We start from the raw sequence: 21,360 nt of genomic DNA, 5'->3' as shown, positions 1-21,360 counted from the left end.
TCAAAAATAAATAAATAAATTCAGCTAGATGTGCATAAATGACGAACAAGTTACTGTCAAGAGAACTACACATATACTCACCACTATCTGATCTTCAGATGCAGTGGAAACACTGCTATCATCAAAATAATACCATTTTCCATCATCCTTATTTTTTGCAAAAGCTGTATCTAAGAAAATAAACAGTAAAATATAAAATTAACTCTTATAGACTCCTAAATTTTGCTAAAACTCACTAAAACACTGCAAATGATGTAAATGAAATACAAGAACAGGAAAAAAAAAACAAAAAAAAAACACCCCAGATCTTATGTTTCTGATCATAATGGGCATTTGATAAAGCTCAAATCTACTAAACAGATAGCAATAATATTACTGTACACGTAAATCTGAATATAACAAGCAGTATTAAAAATTGAACACTGCTTGAAATAACTGTCCCTGGGGAAGAGGGGTCGGTTTTAGCAAGATATCCAGACTTCTAATCTGTTATCTGTTTTTACCCCGAAATACAAGTAGCTGGATTCAGAAAGATTTATGCCGGCGTATCAGTAGAATGAATCTACGTTGTCCTAAATTTAAGCGTATTCTGGAAACCAGATACGCTTAAATTAGGCAAAGATACGAGCGGTGTAAGTCTCCTACGCCGTCGTATCTTAAAGTGTAATTTTTAGGCTGGCCGCTAGGTGGCCTTGGGGTTGGTAGCCAATAGGAGGAGGTGTATTCCCCCTATTAGTAGGAGGTATAGTATCCCATCATTGGGATCGGTGATATAGTGCCCCATTTTTGGTGTCAGTGGGACAAATAGTGCTTCATATCAGTGGGAGGAATTGTGCCCCAAGGGCCGGATAAAGACTAGCAAAGGGCCACATCTGGCCCTTGGGCCGCAGTTTGGAGACCCCTGCCTTGAATGTGTGAATAGAAGACTAGGTGACTGCCTTGCAATTATGAGAAACGGTTGCCTGTGACCAAATTTCTAGAAAAGCACGCACGTGGTTAGTAGAGTGAACTTTGTCAGGAAAGGAGGGGATCCGAACTTTGAGACCATGATGGTCTGCCCGAGTCCTCTAGAGATGGTGGAAAAAAAAAAACCTGGTGTACTTTTTTGTGGTCCAACCAAGATAATAAAAAGGGCCTCAGCATTTCTGAAAGTAGCCCTGGCTGAGAGATAGACCCCTCATAGCCCAAAGCACATTCAGACAACCAAGGGACATTTTCTTTTGGTTAAATGGAGTCAAGGGGATGGAAAAAAAACATTCTGGTTAAGGAGAAAGACAGTGAACACCTTGGGCAAGAAAGAAGTCCTAGGCTTCAAAACCACCTTTTCCCTTGTCCCCTTAAAAATCCTTTAGCTCAAGTGCCCTATGCATATGTACCAACATAAGAAACATGCAGAAAATGGGACAAAAGATTTCCAGCAAACTGTCACAACTGAAGTTTAAGCTAAAGCAACCTGCTCTACGCGTTTAGTAAAGCCTGGAACACAGTATTTTTTTGTTCAACCCAGCGGGGCTGAACGAAAAAATAAATAAAAATGAGGTGCTTTGGAGCAGCTTGTTGTACTAAGCGATGTTAGTAGAGCCACTGTGCTTTTGTGTTGACAGGGGGAATACCCATTTGACAGAAGCTGGTTGTTCGGCCAGCTTCTGTTGGACAGGCTTAGGTACACATGGGCTGAATGTTGGCCGGTTTCTGTTGAACCGGCCTGTAACGGAAGGGACCGTGGGACCCAGAAGCTTTTAGAAAATATGAGATACTCCCGTTTCAGTTTTCCCGATGCCTCTTATGTGTAGATCACCCTGTGTCTCTAATAGGGGCACAGGGTGAGTGAGAACCCCACTATGATCTGTGCTAGTCGGATTCAATGTGGTATACATTGTATATATTGTGTGTTGGCTGTTGTGCACTATAAGCTTGCTGTGATGGGGTGGGGTGTGATTGCATTCTATTGTCTATTGTGGTAATTAAGTCTGCTACTATGGTGATGTGGATTGGAGCTTGGTAGACATTCTGGCTGCCTATTATGGGGTGTTTAAGTGTCTTGCTGTGAGGAAAGGGGGGGGGGGGAAATCACTCCAGCAACCCCCCCCCCCTGCTAAGACTGTTTACTGAAGGAGAAGTTTGAACACACCTGACCTGTATCACCATTGTCATTGGACAATTTAACCCACCCTGTTTCCCAAGGGTGGAAGGGATATATTTTGAAGAGAAATGCGTTACCATGTGCTTGCAATAAACATTCATTCCCTGTTTTGAACCTCAAACAGAGCTATGTGTCTCGTTAATGGGGGGGGGGGGGGGGGGGAGATTCGTATGGGTCGTGTTCGCCGGATTGTGGAGTGTCAATAGCTGTCTTGGGTTCGGCAATGGAATATCCTAAAGGGCTTTAACCCCTGTCCCATTTGGGGTTCCGTTACAATTGTTGGCAAGCAGTGGGATGATTCCACAGCCTTAAAGGACAGCTACAAGAGTACAGGACAATGGAGGCTCAGTATGAACGGCTAAGCTCTCTTCCCTCAAGGACTTACTGGAGAACCGGGGCAGACCGGCTAACAATCGCAAGAAAAGGGACATTATCGCAGAACTCGTCGAAATGGATAGAGCTGAAAGACCCAACATAACGAAAGGCCCAGCATAACAGACAGGACACCCGAGGAGGCACGTTTAAATCGGGCTGTTAAACCAAGACTGGCACAGTATGGTCCAGGGCAGCTTAATACAATGCAAATGACTTCTACAGAAAAGAAACCTGGAAAGCACACCACATGAAAACCCAGTAGCCTAAGGTCACTTCTAGGCTATTTAGGCAACACAGTCAAGTGGGGTCTGAACAAGTAGTCCAAAAGCCATGCTGAGGATGGCTGCATCGGTCATCTGAAACCAAAGAGACAAAGCACCTTTAGAGATGAAGAGTCTTGACTGAAGGAAAAAAAAAATGCTAGCAAAATGGATAGCCTTCAGTAAGGCTAAAGAAAAGAAGTCCAACCTCCTATGAAACTAGTAAAAAAAAAAAAAAAGCATGATTGAGGAGTTAACTTGGGCTAGTCCACATTTTTGTTTGCCAGTGTCCAATCTTCCTGTAGATGGTCGTATGACCCGAATTATACAAACTTAGTGTGTTTGGCTTTAGATGAACATTTATACTAAAGCCTCGTACATGCGCTTAGATTTTCGAAAAAAAAAACGAATGTCCGTTTTTTGTGGCATGCTAGTCTCATGTCGAAAGTGAAGAGGTTAATAACAATACAAAAATGTGCGTACAGCAGAATACGTCGTCAGAAGTAATGCGATGTATTGAATAGTTTTGTACGTATTCTTTCATTTCTGAGCATGTGTAGTCACTGCCAACAAAAATTTTATAGTCTGCACATCCAGCTTTTCTTTGAAGAAAAAGTGAAATCGGCTGTCGAAAGTACCATACCGACTATCTGAAAAATCGTCAGACAGCTCGTTGCACAAATTTCTTCATCCGATTTTCTATTTTTAACACATCTCCCTTTTCCCCCCCCAATACACTCAGGGTGTAAGTGACTGTGATAAAGAATGTGTTAGATTGTATTATGTTATCCCTTTCCTTCTGTACATACAGCATGCAATAATATTAATCATTCACACCTTTGCTCCTGTGTTTTGGTTAAATCTTCATTGAGATAAATCGGTAAGGTATGTAAAACCTCTCTAAATGTACCACGCTAAGTTGTGACTGTAGTCTTATAAACACATTTCTGTAACTTACAATGTCCACCTCCCATTCCGCCATAATGGTTTGATACAGCAATCAAATTGTATCGACAAGGTCCTGCATTTGGATTAATAAGGAACTTAGACATGTCCAAATCGCTGTTGAGAAAAAATAAATAAATACTAGTGAAAAACAAATTTAATAAAAAAAAATAAAAAATACTATTTCATGCGGTATAATTATATATTTGCAAAGTAGCCTGTACAGTACAGTAAACTATGGCCAAGGTTTCTGATCCCTCTGTTTAGTGACACAAGTTGACATTTCCTTCTGCAGCTGCCCACTTTTCTCTGGCAGCACAGTTTTTGGTTTTACCTGAATTTTCAGGTTTCTGATGAAGATTGTCCATAGACAACATTCTTAAAGTCATTGTTATTTTTTATAGAAAAAAAATTGACTTTACAAACATGTTATACTTACCTGCTCTGTTGCAGTGGATTTGCAACCGTTCCATCGAGGGAACTGGCACAATCACACCCCTGCCCAGAAGATCCTGGACAGCCCCTAACAGAGCCTTCCAGCGATCCGGAGGAAGCTGAAGGTTGGAAGGAAAAAATCCGTTTGGTGGACAAGAGAGAAACTATCTTGTACCCCTAGGAAACTACTTTGCAAACCCAACGGTCGGAAAGAAGAGACCTCCACCGAGCCGTGAATTTGTGAAGCCGGCCCCCCACCGAGACATGGGCGGGGGCAGACCTTCATGCGGAAGCAGTCTTGTCCGCAGGCTTGCGGTACCAGGTGCGCTTCTGCCCCGCAGCGGGGGTCTTAGCACCTTGCAAACTTTTTCCCGCCTCACTGGGCGCACAAAAAAAACGATCGGGGGTAGTAAAGGAGGGCCCTTGCTTACGGCGAGGCCCCTTGCCCTTCCCAGACTGTGGGAGCAACGTGCTCTTACCACCCGTGGCATCCTTAATGATGTAATCCAGGGATGCCCCAAAAAGCCGTTCACCCTTAAAGGGTAAATCCACTAAGGCCTTCTTTGAGGACTGGTCCGCCGACCAGCTTTTTTAAGCCACACAAGGCGGCGCAGAACCACTGCATAGGCGGAGGCCCTGGAAAGCAAGGGGAGCGTATCCAGGACCGACAAACTTCAGACCCTGAACCAACTGTTCAGCCAGGTTCTTACAGGTCTCGGAAGCATCCTGTGCCTCCAGCTCCTGCAGCAAAAGCTTTGCCCTTTCGGTCAGAGTCTGTGACACCAGAGTCCCGGCCAAAACCGGTCTCACAGCCGACCAACTACTGTTAACATGGAGCGGGCCACAGCCTCCACTCTCCTATCTGCGGGGTCCTTAAAGCGGGGGTTCACCCTTAGAGGGCACTTTTCCCCCTTCGCTTCCTGCTCGTTATTACTAGGGGAATCGGCAATTTATTTTAAAATATGTGCAGTACTTACCCGTTTACGAGACGCATCCTCTCCGTCGCTTCCGGGTATGGGCTTCGGGAATGGGCGGTCCTTCTTGATTGACAGGTTTCCGAGAGGCTTCCGACGGTCGCATCCATCGCGTCACGATTTTCCGAAAGAAGCCGAACGTCGGTGCGCAGGCGCAGTATAGAGCCGCACCGACGTTCGGCTTCTTTCGGCTACGAGTGACGCGATGGATGCGACCGTCGGAAGCCTCTCGGAAGAATGTCAATCAAGAAGGAACGCCCGCTCCCGAAGACCCATACCCGGAAGCGACGGAAGAAGATACAGCTCGAAAACGGGTAAGTACTGCACCTATTTTAATATAAATAGCCGATTCCCCTAGACCGAACGAGCAGGAAGCTAAGGGGAGATTTTTTTTTTTTTTTAAATGGGTGAACTCCCGCTTTAAAGGCAGGAGCCCCTTCCACAGGCAACGTGGTGGCTTTGCTCAGTCTGGACATGGGAGGGTCCACAGACGGAGGAGAAACCCACTTTTTTTTAAAAAGACCTCCTCAAAGGGATAACGGGTCGCAAAGTATTTTGGAACAGCAAAAACTTTCCTGCGGCGTATCCCATTCCTTGTACAATAATTTGTCCAAATATGGAACACAAGGAAACACTTTTGTGGTGCGTGGCGGTTTGCGGAACCCAAAAGGGACTGGCACATCCAATACCTCCGCCAAATCCTCAAGTTTCTGAGTATCACGCACCGCAGAAATAAGAGCTCCAACAAATTCCTTATCATTTACTGACCCTGAAGCAGAGTCATCCTCACTGTCCGCGTGGGTTAAGCCTGCATCATCTGACATGACAGAACCAGATCCAGACGCAATAGCAGGGCCTGATTCTGTGTCAGAGACATCCCCAGAAGCAGGCTCAGGGAGGGGGCGCTTTTTACCCCCCTTCTGGCCACTTGCCGCTTCAAACCTGGCGAGAAACACCTCCAGGACAGCCGACATTGCCTCAACAGATGCAGCAGGGGCATCAAGAGTTAACTCAGGCATTGTTGGGACAGAATCACCAGGTTCAGGCTCCATAATGCCCCACCGCTGTGTCACCCGGCACTGCAAGGCAGAACCACCCACCGCTCACCTCCCGGCTGCTACAAACAGAAGCAGAGGCCCCCAGGGAACTCACCACCCCACCCGGTTGCAGTATGAGCTGAAAAAACCTGAGGTGTGCTCTGAAGCTGGCCACCACAGGGATGATTCATGGTCTTTTGCAGCGCTAAAACTGTCACAAGAGGCCAAGACAAATCTAAGATGGCCACCGCCTGAGGTAAAAAGCACCAGCGGGCTACAATAAAATGGCCACCGAGTTATGTAAACCGCGACCACGGCAAAATGGCGGTCGTGCGCAGTTTAAAACACCCCCTGTGATGCACCAACACAGTAGCACTCCCATAGTAAAAAAACACAGCCCCCCGCAACACACGGTCCTCGGTGGAAATAAAGAGACCCCAGGAGGCCCCCCCTCACAGCCGCTACCCAGTATGGGGAAGGAGGGAGAGAAAAGGGAGAGAGGAAAGCAGGGCGGACCCTCAGTCGACCTCCCCAGGGAAAACACCAGCCATACCACCTTGCCAGGGCAAGGGGCCACTACTTACCCGTCCTGCGACCACCGGCTGGAGGTATCCCGGACAGAACCAACGTCCGCTTAAACGGCATGGCTGTCTGCCAGACACACTGTGACAAGGCCATAGAGACCGGTCATATGTGTGCCCTGGAACATGTAGTTCCCCGGCCGCCCTGGAGCAATGGGGCCTGTCGTGGACGACCCAGAGCTGAGCTGAGCTGAGGGCCGGCACACGCTCGATGGCCTAACATGGGGGGACTACAAGAGTCAAGACCCAGCCTGTCATCCAGTCGGCAGTTGATAGAAGAATCACAGGATTCAAAAATGCAGGAACAAACAAAATAAAAGCAAATCGCAAAAAAATTCCAGAGTACAGGTACTCCATAAGGCCATGTCCTCTCCTGACATTAGGCAGAAAGAAACTGGAGCTGCTGAGGCAGGGTGTGGGTTATACCCAGGGAACCACACCCCCTGGGAGGAGCTGCACTGAGTAAAGTGTTGTTAACACTTAAAGTGTTTTTTTTCTGCCCAACTCTCCTGAAGGAAGCGGATACAACCCTAAGGTCAAAGGCTGCTGTGTCCGTCCATGAACGAAAGAGAAAAATCCTATTTTCTTTATTGTACATCCCAGGACACAGAGCAACCATAATAATGACTATATGGGATGTCCTAAAGCAATGCACTTGAGGGGAGGGAGACACAATCACAGAAACTGCCACCTGAGAAGAGGGACTCCTGTGGCCAAAAGCAGTATCCCTTGTGGCTTTAATCAATATCTGGTAAAATTCTGGGAATGTATTAACACAAGACCATGTAATGGCCTTAAAATCCTGAGCCACTGCCTCCTGATGGCGGATGGCGCAAGATACCCCCACACACCTGGTAGCGAGCACCTTTACCATAGGCTCGAATAATTAACTGGCAAATCCAATGAGCCCATCTTGGGCTCTATTGGCAGAATAAACCAGGATTCCTAAACTGTACCGACAAATCAAGTAATTCTGACCGTCAGAACTACCTCCAGAGTATGTAGTGATCCAACTCCTGCCAACTGAGGATCAGAAAAAAAGGCAAGACATTGTCTTGATTCAAGTGAAAACTAGACGCCACTCTAGGCAAAAAATGTATGAGGACGCAACATCACTGTATCATGATGTGAGCCCAAGAACGGCTCCTTGCATGAAAGAGCCGCCAACTCTGACACTCTACCTAGTGAAGTAATAGCCAAAGAAGCCACCTCCCGAGATAAAAGACCAACAGAATCTCCCAATTGGTTCAAAAGTTGCCTCTCCAAGGACACAAGAGTGGCCTGACAGGCGGGACTGACTAAGTTACCCACTGTATGAAGTAGGAATCAAGAAGTGAGAAACAACGGCCTCTGGAAAAAATGGATAGGACGAACTCTGACCCTTAACGGTACTTAAGATCAATCTTTCCCCTACTGATTGAAGAAAAAAAAAAAATCTCCCACTCACATATTTCTGCAGGTGCCACTTTCTGGCTTCACTCCAGGCAAAAAATATATTTTCAAGTCCTGCAATTGAAGTTCCCCGAAGCTGGCTTACAGGAGCTCAACCGTGCGGATATACAGGACTCAAGACCATTAGGTCTTTCTGGACTGGGAGTGTCCAAGGAGCAACCCCCGCAAGACTCGCTACGTCAGTGTACCAAGCCATCCTGGGCTAATTCGACCAACACTAATATCAGTGTTACCACCTCCCTGATTCTTCGCAAAATATATGACAGAAGTCAAAACAGAGGGAAAGCGTCAAATAAGGGAGAACTGGTGCCTAAGGTGTTACCAGTACATCTACCCCTATTGGCAGTGGGACTCTAGTCCCAGACACACCTGTCCCAACTTGTTGTAGAACTTGGAATCTAGTAGATTCACCTGCAGAGTTCCCCCTGCCACTATTCTTTACTTGGGATATGTATTGGCGATAGAGACAGCGCTTCTACTGTCCCAGACAGTATGCAATTCACCTCCCTAAGTCGCATGACCTCTGGTGCCGCCCTGGTGGTTGATATATATGCCTGTAGAGGCATTTCCAGATTGAACCCACAACTGGTCCATCCCATATTCCAGAGCAAGACGTACTGGCCAAAAGTTCCAAGATATTGATGGACAGTATTCTTTCCTGTGGAGACCAAATCCATTGAACTGTAGCCACCCTCCAATCAACTGGACAGACTGGTTTCAGCGGTTATTATCTTCCATATTCCTGAAAACAAACAATATGAACCACCAATTTTTGCTCTGCAACACCCAGGGAACAGAACCCTCCAGCAATCCAATGCCTGGATCTTAAAGTTCCAGAGAGAATGATCAGAGGGAAGTGATTAATTTCCACATCGTATGACAAATACTGAACACCAAAGTACCATAGGAAATTGAAGGCAAACAGCAGGGGAGAAGCTGCATAGCATGCAGGGAATTCAGGAAGTAGTGGAAATAGGTGGCTAACAGACAGGCATCACTCACAACAGGAAAGGAGATTTCTCAAGTAAGCTCTATTTGGATTGTGAAAAATAACCAGCGTTTGAATTTCTTTTTACACCGTTGATGTTATAAATGGAAAGAGAATGCTGTGACCCATGGATTTCATTTAAAGGGCAGGCCACCCAAAACCTAATATTTAAGTTTGTAGGAGCCATTTTAAGGGTCCCACTCTTTATGTTGGATTTTTCATTTATTGTATACAGTGGGGCAAAAAACCGCACACAGCCGGTCCCCAGTGTCAAAAAGATTGGGGACCGCTGCTCTAGAGCAGGGATGTTTTGGGGCTGTCGTTGGACAACACAGACTTTCAACTCCCTCCAAAGGTTTTCTATGGGGTTGAGATCTGGAGACTGGCTAGGCCACTCCAGGACCTTGAAATGCTTCTTACGAAGCCACGTCTTTGTTGCCCGGGGCAGTGTGTTTGGGATCATTATCATGCTGAAAGACCCAGCCACATTTCATCCTCAATGCCCTTGCTGATGGTAGGAGGTTTGCACTCAAAATCTCACAATACATTGCCCCATTCATTCTTTCATGTACACGGATCAGTCGTCCTGTTCCCTTTGCAGAGAACAGCCCGAAAGCATGATGTGGTCACCCCCATGCTTCACAGTAGGTATGGTGTTCTTTGGTTGCAACTCAGCATTTTTTCTCCTCCAAAGATGACGAGTTGTGTTTCTACCAAACAGTTCTACTTTGGTTTCATCTGACCATATGACATTCTCCCAATTCTCTTCTGGATCATCCAAATGCTCTCTAGCAAACCTCAGATGGGCCCGGACATGTACTGGCTTAAGCAGGGGGACACGTCTGGCACTGCAGGATCGGAGTTCCTGGCGGCGTAGTGTGTTACGACGGTAGCCTTTGTTACGTTGGTCCCAGCTCTCTGCAGGTCATTCACTAGGTCCCCCATGTGGTTCTGGGATTTTTGCTCACCATTCTTGTGATCATTTTGACCCCATGGGGTGAGATATTGCGTGGAGCCCCAGATCGAGGGAGATTATCAGTGGTCTTGTAGGTCTTCCATTTTCTAATTATTGCTCCCACAGTTGATTTCTTCACACCAAGCCGATTGCCTATTGCAGATTCAGTCTTCCCAGCCTGGTGCAGGTCTACAATTTTGTTTCTGGTGTCCTTTGACAGCTCTTTGGTCTTTACCATAGTGGAGTTTGGAGTGTGACTGTTTGAAGTTGTGGACAGGTGTCTTTTATACTGATAACAAGTTCAAACAGGTGCCATTTATACAGGTAATGAGTGGAGGACAGAGGAGCCTCTTAACTGCTTGCCGACCAGCCGCCGCAGTTATACGGTGGCAGGTCGGCTTTGGTGGGCGAGATCACGTAGCTATACACCATCTCGCCGAGCAGCCAATAGGGGGCGAGCACCACCGGCGGCGCGCACGTGCGCCCACCGCCGACGCGCTTGCCCGGCGGGCGCGATCACCGCCGGGCACCCGCGATCGCTCGTTACAGAGCGAGAACCGGGAGCGGTGTGTGTAAACACACAGCTCCCGGTCCTGTCAGGGGGAGAAATGCCTGATTGTCTGTTCATACAATGTATGAACAGCGATCAGTCATTTCCCCAAGTCAGTCCACCCCCCCTTCAGTTAGAACACACCCAGGGAACATACGTAACCCCTTCCTCGCCCCCTAGTGTTAACCCCTTCCCTGCCAGTGGCATTTTTATAGCAATCAATGCATTTCTATAGTACTGATCGCTATAAAAATGCCAATGGTCCCAAAAATGTGTCAAAAGTGTCCGAAGTGTCAGCCATAATGTCGCAGTACCGATAAAACTCCCTGATCGCCGCCATTACTAGTAAAAAAAAAAATATTAATAAAAATGCCATAAAACTATCCCCTATTTTGTAAACGCTATAACTTTTGCGCAAGCCAAACGCTTATTGCGATTTTTTTTAACGAAAAATAAGTAGAAGAATACGTATCGGCCTAAACTGAGGGAATCAGTGTGTAGGCAATGTCGTTTTTGAAAATGAAGTTTCAAAAACGTCGTTTTATTTCATGATTTAAAACGTTTTTTTTCATCACATAAAGTGATGGTGTGTACGCGGCATTAAGCTAAGATATGCCAACATGAAATTATAACGTTTACAGCTAAAATACAATTTTTTTGCACAGTGTTAAAAGAAACATTTACATACCATACAGGAAAATCAACAAGTGTATCCAACTTGTCCCTCATATATCTGCTGTAAGAGAAGCGTTTTAAATGTACCACTAAAACTGGAGGCAATGACCACAGATCTAATTTTTTGGTTGCTTGCTGATGTTCTTTGCAGTGAGGACAATACCTAATAAAAACAGATCAAGATAACATTGAATCCACAAAAACTATGCAATGTTATCATGTTTATGTTACAAACAAACTACTGAATCACAGTTTAAACAAAAACTGGAAATATTGCATTTGTTCTGTGTGACAAAAGTATGCGTCTTAATATGGTAACTATGGCAAAGTAAAAGTTCACCAGCTCAAACATAGGGGGTTATTTATGAAAGGCAAATCCACTGTGCACTTGAAGTCACTGTAGATCTGAGAGGGACATGCAAGGAAAAAAAATCAAATCAAATCAATATTTGATGTGACTACCCTTTGGCTTCAAGCCAGCATCCATTCTTACAACTGCACACTTTGTACACTTGCAAAGTCAGAGATTTTGTAGGATTAGAGTCAGGTGTATGATTAACCACTTGACCACTGGGCACTTAAACCCCCTTACTAACCAGACCAATTTTCAGCTTTCGGTGCTCTCACAATTTGAATGACAATTACTCAGTCATACAACATTGTGCCCATCTGAAATTTTTGTATTTTTTCCCACAAATAGAGCTTTCTTTTGGTGGTATTTGATCACCTCTGGTTTTTTTATTTTTTGCGCTATAAAAGAAAAAACACTGAAAATTCGGTAAAAAAAAAATCTTGTTTCTGTCATATAAGCAAGTATTGCGGAGTATTGGGGGTATTGCAGAGTATGGGGGGGTTATTGCAGAGTATGGGGGGGGGTTATTGCAGAGTATGCGGGGGGGTTATTGCAGAGTATGGGGGGGTTATTGCAGAGTATGGGGGGGTTATTGCAGAGTATTGCACAGGGAAGGATGGATGGCTGGATCTGTGACTGCATTTGTCACAGATCCAGCCACAGCAGCTGCTGCTGCCACCCGCTCTCCCCCCTCTCCTCTCACACTGTACCGATCGGTACAGAGAGGAGAGGGAGGAACCGGCGTCATCACATGACGCCGGTTTGTTTACAAGTGATCGCTCCGACATTTGACGGAGCGATCACGTGGTAAACGGCCGCTATCAGCGGCAATTTACTGCGATCTGTGATGCGCCGGGTCTTCTAGACCCGGCGCTCACAGACGATGCCGGGAGCGCGCCCCAGGGGGCGTGTGAGAGGAGGATTCTGGGAGGACGTACCAGGGACGTCCTCCCAGAACAACTCCACCGCGCTGTAGACGTGTTTTGTCTATAGCGCGGTGGTAAAGAGGTTAAACAATTATACCAAGCAGGTGTTAATGATCACCAATTTCATATGTAAAATGAAACACTGTAAACTGAAACAGAAACGGCTGTGTAGTAGTCTTAATACTGGGTGAGGAACAGCCAAACTGTGCTACTAAGGTGAGGTCGTGAAGGACAGTTTCATGTCACAGGTCATACACCATGGCAAGAATGAACATAGCAACAAGTCTCAGGGCAGCTATACTGGATCAGCAAGGTCTCTCCCAAGCAAACTGGGGTTTCAAGAGGTGCCGTTCAAGCTCTTTTGAAGAAGCACAAAGAAACAGGCAATGTTGAGGACTGTAGATGCAGTGGTCGGCCAAGGAAACTTAATGCAGCAAATCATGCTTACTTTCCTTCGACATCGGAAGATGTCCAGCAGTGCCATCTGCACAGATATGGTAGAAACCAGAGGGACCCAGGTACACCCATCTACTGTCCCAAGAAATCTGGCCAGAAGTGGTCTTCATGGAAGAATTGCAGTACCTCCAACATGTAAACAAGGCTAAGCGATTCAACTATGCATAAAAACATAGGAACTGGGGTGCAGATAAAAAGCAGCAGGTGCTCAAAATGTTTAATATTTGGCTGTAGCAGGAGGCAGTTTGTTCACCAAAGGGCTGGAGAGTGGTACATTAACCACTTCAATACCAGGCACTTACACACCCTGCCTGCCCAAGACAGTTTTTAGCTTTCAGTGCTGTCGCACTTTGAATGACAATTGCGCCGTCATGCTACACTGTACCTAAACAACGTTTTTATCATTTTGTTCCAACAAATAGAGCTTTCTTTTGGTGGTATTTGATTACTGCTGGGGTTTATTTTTTGCGCAACAAATAAAAATAAAACATTTCTTTGTTTTGGTTATAACATTTTGTAAATAAGTACATTTTTTCCCTTCACTGACAGGCTTCACTGGTATGCAGCACTGATGGGTACTTATGGGTGGGCATTGATGGGTGGCACTGATGAGGAGACATCTGGCAGGCATTCGTAGTGGGCACTGACTGGCACCATTTGTGGGCAGCCGATTGGCTCTCCTCTACTCGCATCTGTCAGACACAAGTGAGGAAAAGCCGATAAACGGCTTTTCCTGTTTACACTGATGGAGGTCATACGACGCCCAGTCAGGATAACATCCACTATAGCCAAATGACAGCCGGGCGGGAAGAGGTTAAGGAGTGTCTGCAGGCAGCAGTGAAGCATGGTGGAAAGTTCCTTGCAAGTTTGGGGCTGCATTTCTGAAAATGAAGTTGGAGATTTGGTCAGGATCATTGGTGTCCTCGAAGCTGAAAAATACAGGCAGATACTTAGCCATCATGCCATACCATCAGGGAGGCGTGCGAATGGCCCCAAATTTCTTCTGCAGCAGAAAAATTACCTCAAACATACAATATCGATTTAAAGAGCCAACGTACCATGATGGCGATTCGCGCAGCTATGCCAACCTGCCACAGTACAACTGTGGCTGCTTGTTGGCAAGCAATTAATGACTAAACCACTGGCAACAAAAGTGAGTACACCCCTAAGTGAAAATGTCCAAATTGGGTTTAAAGTGTCAATATTTTGTGTGGCCACCAACCATTATTTCCCAGCACTGCCTTAACCCTCTTGAGCATGGAGTTCACCAGAGCTTCACAGGTTGCCACTGGAGTCTTCTTCCACTCCTTCATGATGACATCATGGAGCTGGTGGATGTTAGAGACCTTGCGTTCTTCCGCCTTCCGTTTAAGGATGCCCCACAGATGCTTAATATGGTTTAGGTCTGGAGACATGCTTGGTCAGTCTATCACCTTTACCCTCAGCTTCCTTAGCAAGGCAGTGGTCATCTTGAAGGTGTGTTTGGGGTTGTTATCTTGTTAGAATACTGCTATACGGTCCAGGCTCCGAAGGAAGGGGATCATGCTCTGCTTCAGTATGTCACAGTGCATGTTGGCATTCGTGGTTACTTAAATGAACTGTCGCTTCCAGCGTCGGCAGCACTCATGCAGCCCCAGACCATGACACTCCCACCACCATACTTGACTGTAGGCAAGACGCACTTGCCTTTGTACTTCTTACCTGGTTGCTGCCACACACAATTGACACCATCTGAACCAAATAAGTTTACCTTGGTCTCATCAGATCACAGCACATGGTTCAAGTAATCCATATCCTTAGTCTGCTTGTCTTCAGAAAACTGTTTGTGGGCTTTCTTGTGCATCATCTTTAGAAGATGACAGCCATGCAGACCAATTTGATGCAGTGTGCAGCATATGGTCTGAGCACCGACAGGCTAACCCCCCCACCCCTTCAACCTCTGCAGCAATGCTGGCAGCACTCATACGTCTATTTCCCAAAGACAACCTCTGGATATGACGCTGAGCAGGTGCACTCAACTTCTTTGGTCAACAAGGGCGAGGCCTGTTCTGAGTGGAACCTGTCCTGTTAAACCACTGTATGGTCTTGGCCACTGTGCTGCAGCTCAGTTCCAGGGTCTTAGCAATCTTCTTATAGCCTATGCCATCTTTACGTAGAGCAACAACTCTTTTTCAGATCCTCAGAGTTCTTTGCCATGAGGTGCCATGTTGACCTTCCAGTGACCAGTATGAGTGAGAGTGATAACACCAAATTTAACACACCTGCTCCCCCTTCACATCTGAGACCTTTTAACACCAACGAGTCACATGACAAGGGAAAATTGCCAATTGGGCCCAATTTAGACATTTTCACTTAGGTGTGTACTCACTTTTGTTGCCAGCAGTTTAGACATTAATGGCTGTGTGAGTTATTTTGAGGGGACAGCAAATGTATACTATTATACAAGCTGCACGCTCACTACTTTACATTGTAGCAAAGTGTAATTTCTTCAGTGTTATGACATGAAAATATATACCCTGTTTCTCCGAAAATAAGCCCTACCCCAAAAATAAGACCTAGCGTGAATTTCTGGGATGGCTGCAATATAAGCCCTACCCCAAAAATAAGCCCTAGTTAAAGTCCTTGTAAAAACATGTAATCCGTTCTGTAAAAAGATTATATAATGTGCAGTGTGTCTCCCTTTTGTAACTTTATTGTGGAAAATACCTTATTTACAGCACTGCTGAGTGCTCACTTGACCCGCTGGAGCTCTTCTCCTCTCCTCCCGGCTGATGTCAGCTGTTTTTTTTTTTAAATAAAACTTTATTAAGCCCCTACCCACTGCAGTACTTAGAGTGGGGCTGACGTCATTGGGTATCTTGGCCCCTCCCTCTGCAGTATTTGGAGTAGGGAAGAAGAGCTCCAGCGGGTCACGTGAGCGGCAAGCGGCACTGTAAATAAGGTATTTTCCACAATAATGTTACACAAGGAGACACACTGCACATGATATTATCTTTTTACAGAACGGATTACATCATTTTATGAGGTCTTTAAACAAAGGTTTATTTTTGGGATTACAGAATTTCACAATGCTGACTCCAGAGCTGACATGGGGAGAAACTTGTTTGTACATACCATAAATAAATAAGACATCCCCTGAAAATAAGCCCTAGTGTGTTTTTTGTAGCCAGAATTAATATAAGACCCGGTCTTATTTTCGGGGAAACACGGGTAATAAAATATTTACAAAAATGTGAGTGGTGTACTCACTTTTGTATCAATAAGAAGTATCTTTAGTGTAAAGAAGAACCCTGATCTCAACACCAATTCTGTTTGGGAGTATGTGAAAGACAGAAATATTTGAGACAGTCTACATCCACAGAACGTTAGTAGTTACTTCTCCCAAGATGTTTTAAACAACCTACCTGCCAAGTTCCTTCAAAAACTGTGTGAAAGTTTACCTTGAAGAATTAATGCTATTTTAAAGGCAAAACATGGTCACACCAAATATTGATTTGGATTTCTCATCTGTTCATTTAAAGTATATTTTGTTAATTGATATAAACTATTAAATGCATTCTTAATTTACAGCAATTTTCACACCTGCCTAAAAATTTTGTACAGTAATGTAATAAACCATAAAGACCCCATCAGCTGGCAACTCATGCCAGTTAAAGGGCTCATTTACACCAGATGCAGTTAGGTGAATTTTTAAATGCAGAAAAAGCGCAGTATGAATGCATATGCAAGAAAACTAACACATGCCCTGCATCGTGTTGGTGGCAGTGCGGTCACTCTATACATTGGGTGCTAAGCAGTACAGTGGAAAACTGTTTGGAAAGCTGGCAGACTGCTCTAAAACTTTATGGACATGTCTGAATACCACTGATATGATTTGCAGTGACTAGTCAACAAGATCTGCCACCTTTAGGCTCAGTTCACGCTGATGCAACATGGGATCAGACTTGTGAGACGCCAAGTTGGATGACAAGGGAATTTCAATGTTTCCCTATGAGAGCCATCTTAACCGATACTACACACATTTCTCCAACTTTAGAAAACATCCCTGCCCTACTTTGGTCCGACTTTGATATGACTTCAATGCCACAGAGTGTAAAAAGTCACATCAAAGTCGGATTCCAAAGTTACACTGAAAGTCACGCGTCCTTGGAGTCGGGCTAGTGTCAACCGAGCCTTACCCGACTAATGATGGATGTGTCCACCCCTGTATAAAATCAGTTTCTGCTGCTTTGCTATGCTACCTTCAAAACTGCTCACTAACAGGAGGAAAGAGAGGCTTGGAAGCAGGGGGCAGAAAAACAGTTAGAAATGATTTAATGAAAAATAGATTACAGGGCCATTAACTAGTGTATTTGAATGAATTTTTTTTTTATAGAATAAGGATATTATTTGATGTCACCTTAAATTCATCTTTTTACACATTTAAAAATGCTGTGATGATGTGATCCGGCTTCCCGTCTCTCACAAAACACACTGGCAGATCAAGTTGTCATTGACTTTTAATCCTCAAACAAAAAAAAGTCAAGTATAGTAAGTGAAACAGAACAACCAAAAATGCGTGACAGCTGAAAATTCCAAAGATGCCTACAGTATGTGTGTTATTTCAAATAGGTGATTTTGTGCATTTAGAATAGTAACTTTTCACAAAATACCGTACATATTTCAAATAATAAAATGTTCTCCACATATTCTAAAAATATATATATATATATTATTATATGTTATTTTAGGTGGAGTGAGCAAGGGTGGGGGTACTGTGACCAAAGAGGGCAAGGTGGTTTATGCTGTGAGGGAAGGAACAGAGGTATGTGTGTGGAGGGTGACGAGATGGAGGTGGGAGTGGGTGAGGTGGGTATGATGGAGGTAGGTTGGGTATTATGCCTAGTACACATGAGAAAATCGTACGAAATATACAGCTAAGCTGTTGTATGATAATTATTCTGACCGTTAGTACACAGCTTCGAGAGCCGATCACGACAAATCTTGTGAAATTATTCGAAGGGACAAACATGGACATTTGTCTCGTATGATACCAAAACAATCGATTTTTGTTTAATCGGTACAGTATTTGTCTGAAAAAAAGTTTGTAAGACCAAGACTACGCATGCTTGGAAATGAATGTATTACAATACAATACAATACATGCTATCACTTCCGAGTTGTATTCTGTTGTATGAGAATTTTCGTAACTTTAGTAAACGGTTTATTTTTGATATGAGACTAGCATACAAACAAAAAATAAATAAAGGATGACCATTTGTCATCGTGTGTACGAGACTTTAGAGCAGTGCTGTGAAGGAGGCGGCGCTGTGGCCGGGATGGTGTATTGGTGGTAGAGGGGTGTGCTGCAATGGGGGAAGGGGTTTGGCGAGAGGGACGTGCTGTGATAGGGAGGGGAGATGGTTGCAATGAGATACACTGCGATAAGGCAGCGAGATGTTTGCGGTGGGACACGCTGCCAAAAGGGGCTAAGTGGCTACACAGTGATTTCCGTGTTGATGAGATGAGGTGGGTGTGGAAGAATATGCTGTAATGAGGGGCTAAGGTGGGTGTAAAGGGATGCACAGTAATTGGGATGTGGAATGAGGTGGCCGCAAAGCAAAGTGCAGTGTTGGCGAGGAGGGTGTGGAGAGGTACTCTGCCCTATTTACGTCCCTTGCTTGTAAACAGGTGAAACGGCTGCTAGAATCACATAACCTAACGGTTTGGCGCAGTCAGGAAAAGAAAAGGTGCATGAAAGAGGGTTTTTTCATTAAAAAAAAAATGTATGCTGAAAGACAAGAACATATATAAATGAAACCTAGTATATTAGATCAGGTATTATCCAAGGTCAAAATCTACTTCCTGGACTAAGATTCTGGTATGGCATGGCACAATCATGTAAATTCTGGTGCCTGTGTAGTTCACCTTGTGGCTTGCTATAAAGTTGTAATCAGGGCTTTTTTTCTCAAACAATAGGTGCTGGAACTTAACCACGACCACACAAAACCCCTCCTCCCCCTACACACACCCTCAAAATCATATCAAATAGTGGGTGTGGTCAGTCAAATTTCACAAATAGTAGGAGGGTCTTAAAGGACTGCATTACAGAGCTGTCACTTGTAAACACAGAAACCAGACTTCTGTATTTACAAGTGATTGTGGTGAGCAGGCCCCCCCAGAGCCAGAGGTGGTGGAACTGAGTTCCCCCAAGTTCCCCCTGAAAAAAAGCCCTGGTTGTAATATACAGTCTTATCACTAGGGGAGAGAAGCCTGAGGAAATTTTTCTTGCTTGCAGAAGACCGATTTTTAAATAATAAAAGCTACTTTTCGTTTTTTTAATTAACTGTTGCTGTAGATTGTGACATAAAATGGGCATGCAAAGTTACTGAAATGCCAACCTCATGTTTTGTCTTAATTTGTTTTCATTTATGCATTTCAAACATACAATGAAACTGTAATTACCTTTTAAAATACATTTTTCATAAATCCAAATCAGAAACCACAGACTTTGTTTGCTTGACATCATTCTGACAATTTTCAAAACATGGGGCCAGATTCACCGAAAAAGTACGCTGGAGTATCTGCCGATACTCCAGCGTACTTTCAAATTTGCCGCGTCGTATCTTTATTTTGCATTCACAAACAAAGATACGACGGCTTTTGGCCAAGATCCGACAGGCGTACGGCTTCGGATCTTAGGATGCAATACTTCGGCGCCCGCTGGGTGGAGTTTGCGTCGTTTTCCGCATCGGGTATGCTAATTAGCCATTTACGGCGATCCACGAAGGTACGCGCGTTTGTCGCATTCTCTTACGTCGCCGCTAGTCGGCTTTTCCCGTCGTAAATTTGCGATTGTTATTTAGGTGGTGTAAAATTAGACAGCCCATGTTAAAGTATGGCCGTCGTTCCCACGTCGAATTACATTTTTTTTTTTTCGTAAGTCGTCCGGGAATACGAAAGTACGTAACGCACGTCGCCGTTCAAAACATTACGTCGGGCGACGTCATTTCGCGCAAAGCACGGCGGGAAATTTCAAAACGGAGCATGCGCAGTACGTTCGGCACAGGAACGCGCCTAATTTAAATGATACACGCCCCATTTGAATTAGGCGGGCTTGCGCCAGACGGCTTTACGCTAGGCCGCCGCAAGTTTACAGGCAAGTGCTTTGTGAATCAAGCACTTACGCTGAAAACTTGCGGCGGTATAACGTAAACTGGATACGTTACGCCGCCGCAAAGGTATGTGAATCTGGCCCATGGTGTTTATAGGAAAATTCTAAAACTTACCATGGATCTTCTGCACCTAGTTTTTCCTTGGTTGTAAAAAGCTCAATGCAATCTTTTAATTTCATGAAGGACTTTTTTTGAGGAGTGAAATCCACACTGTCATGTTTTTCGAAGTCCTAAAAAAATGTATAGAAATGCTTAGGCAATGTTGGACATAAAATACGAAATATTTGTTTTCAGGAAAGGTTTAAAAAAAAAAAAAAAAACCCCACTGTGTTGTGTGTTGTACCCACGCAGCAGCAAACACCTTTCCTTCGCTCCTCCACCTAATCATTTAGCACTTAGGAAAAGTTAGACTTGCTCAGTAGTTTAATCTTCAACACAAGCAGGGTAAATTTAAAGTAGACTATCACCTCAAAGTGCACAAGAGAAACAGCATAAATATCTCCTCATACAAAGAACCAGAAATACTGTCCAAATGATGGAAAATAGAAATGCTATCCTGGAAGATCCCAAGAAAATACCATTATCAGCAAGTCATTTTCCAGGAGAGCTATACGAGAGGAAAAGCATGTATAAGCAAAACCTCATGGTGGGACCACTGCCTAAAAATCTATCCAAAAGGTCATATCTTGTTAGGATACCATCTCAACCCCATATGAAGGCATTTTGACTTGACCAAACTGTGCACTACAGATTTAATCTACCGTCTCTTAGCATTCTCTGGCACTTAAGATGTTCCTTTCAAGAGCCAAGCCATCGTGTGAAAGAAAGGAGGACTGGGATGGCAGACTGGCCGACTGGCCTCCTGACTAGTAGATTTTGCTGGGTTGGGGAGGGGCCTGGGTGATGTCAGGGACATAATTTAAAGACTACTAAAATCTGGTCTTCCTGCACCAGTAAAGGGCTACAAGGATCAGAGCGCCCTTGAATTGCTCCATCTATGGACAATCAATGTAAGAGAATAAGCGTATGATAGAAGATTTAGCGACAGGCGCGTTCGGCGGTAGCGGCGTATGTTGCCGCGATTATGAAACTTTCATTTTTC

At 44.6% G+C, this 21,360-nt stretch overlaps 1 protein-coding gene across 2 annotated transcripts in view; it reads right to left on the bottom strand.

The window, feature by feature from the left end:
* Positions 1-21,360, bottom strand: part of USP15 (ubiquitin specific peptidase 15) — a 117,545-nt gene that overhangs the window by 4,480 nt on the left and 91,705 nt on the right. For both annotated transcript variants that reach the window (XM_040343928.1, XM_040343929.1), the window contains 4 exons: positions 20,373-20,488; positions 11,384-11,533; positions 3,737-3,840; positions 82-170 (listed from right to left, as the gene is read on the bottom strand). In XM_040343928.1, the coding sequence (XP_040199862.1) occupies positions 82-170; positions 3,737-3,840; positions 11,384-11,533; positions 20,373-20,488 (459 nt within the window). The remainder of the gene's footprint in view (positions 1-81; positions 171-3,736; positions 3,841-11,383; positions 11,534-20,372; positions 20,489-21,360) is intronic.

This window comes from Rana temporaria, chromosome 3 (genome assembly GCF_905171775.1).
Source record: "Rana temporaria chromosome 3, aRanTem1.1, whole genome shotgun sequence".
NCBI classification, from domain to species: Eukaryota; Metazoa; Chordata; class Amphibia; order Anura; family Ranidae; genus Rana; species Rana temporaria.
Note: the sequence above shows the minus strand (reverse complement) of the source record. Positions and strands in the feature narration are given on the sequence as shown.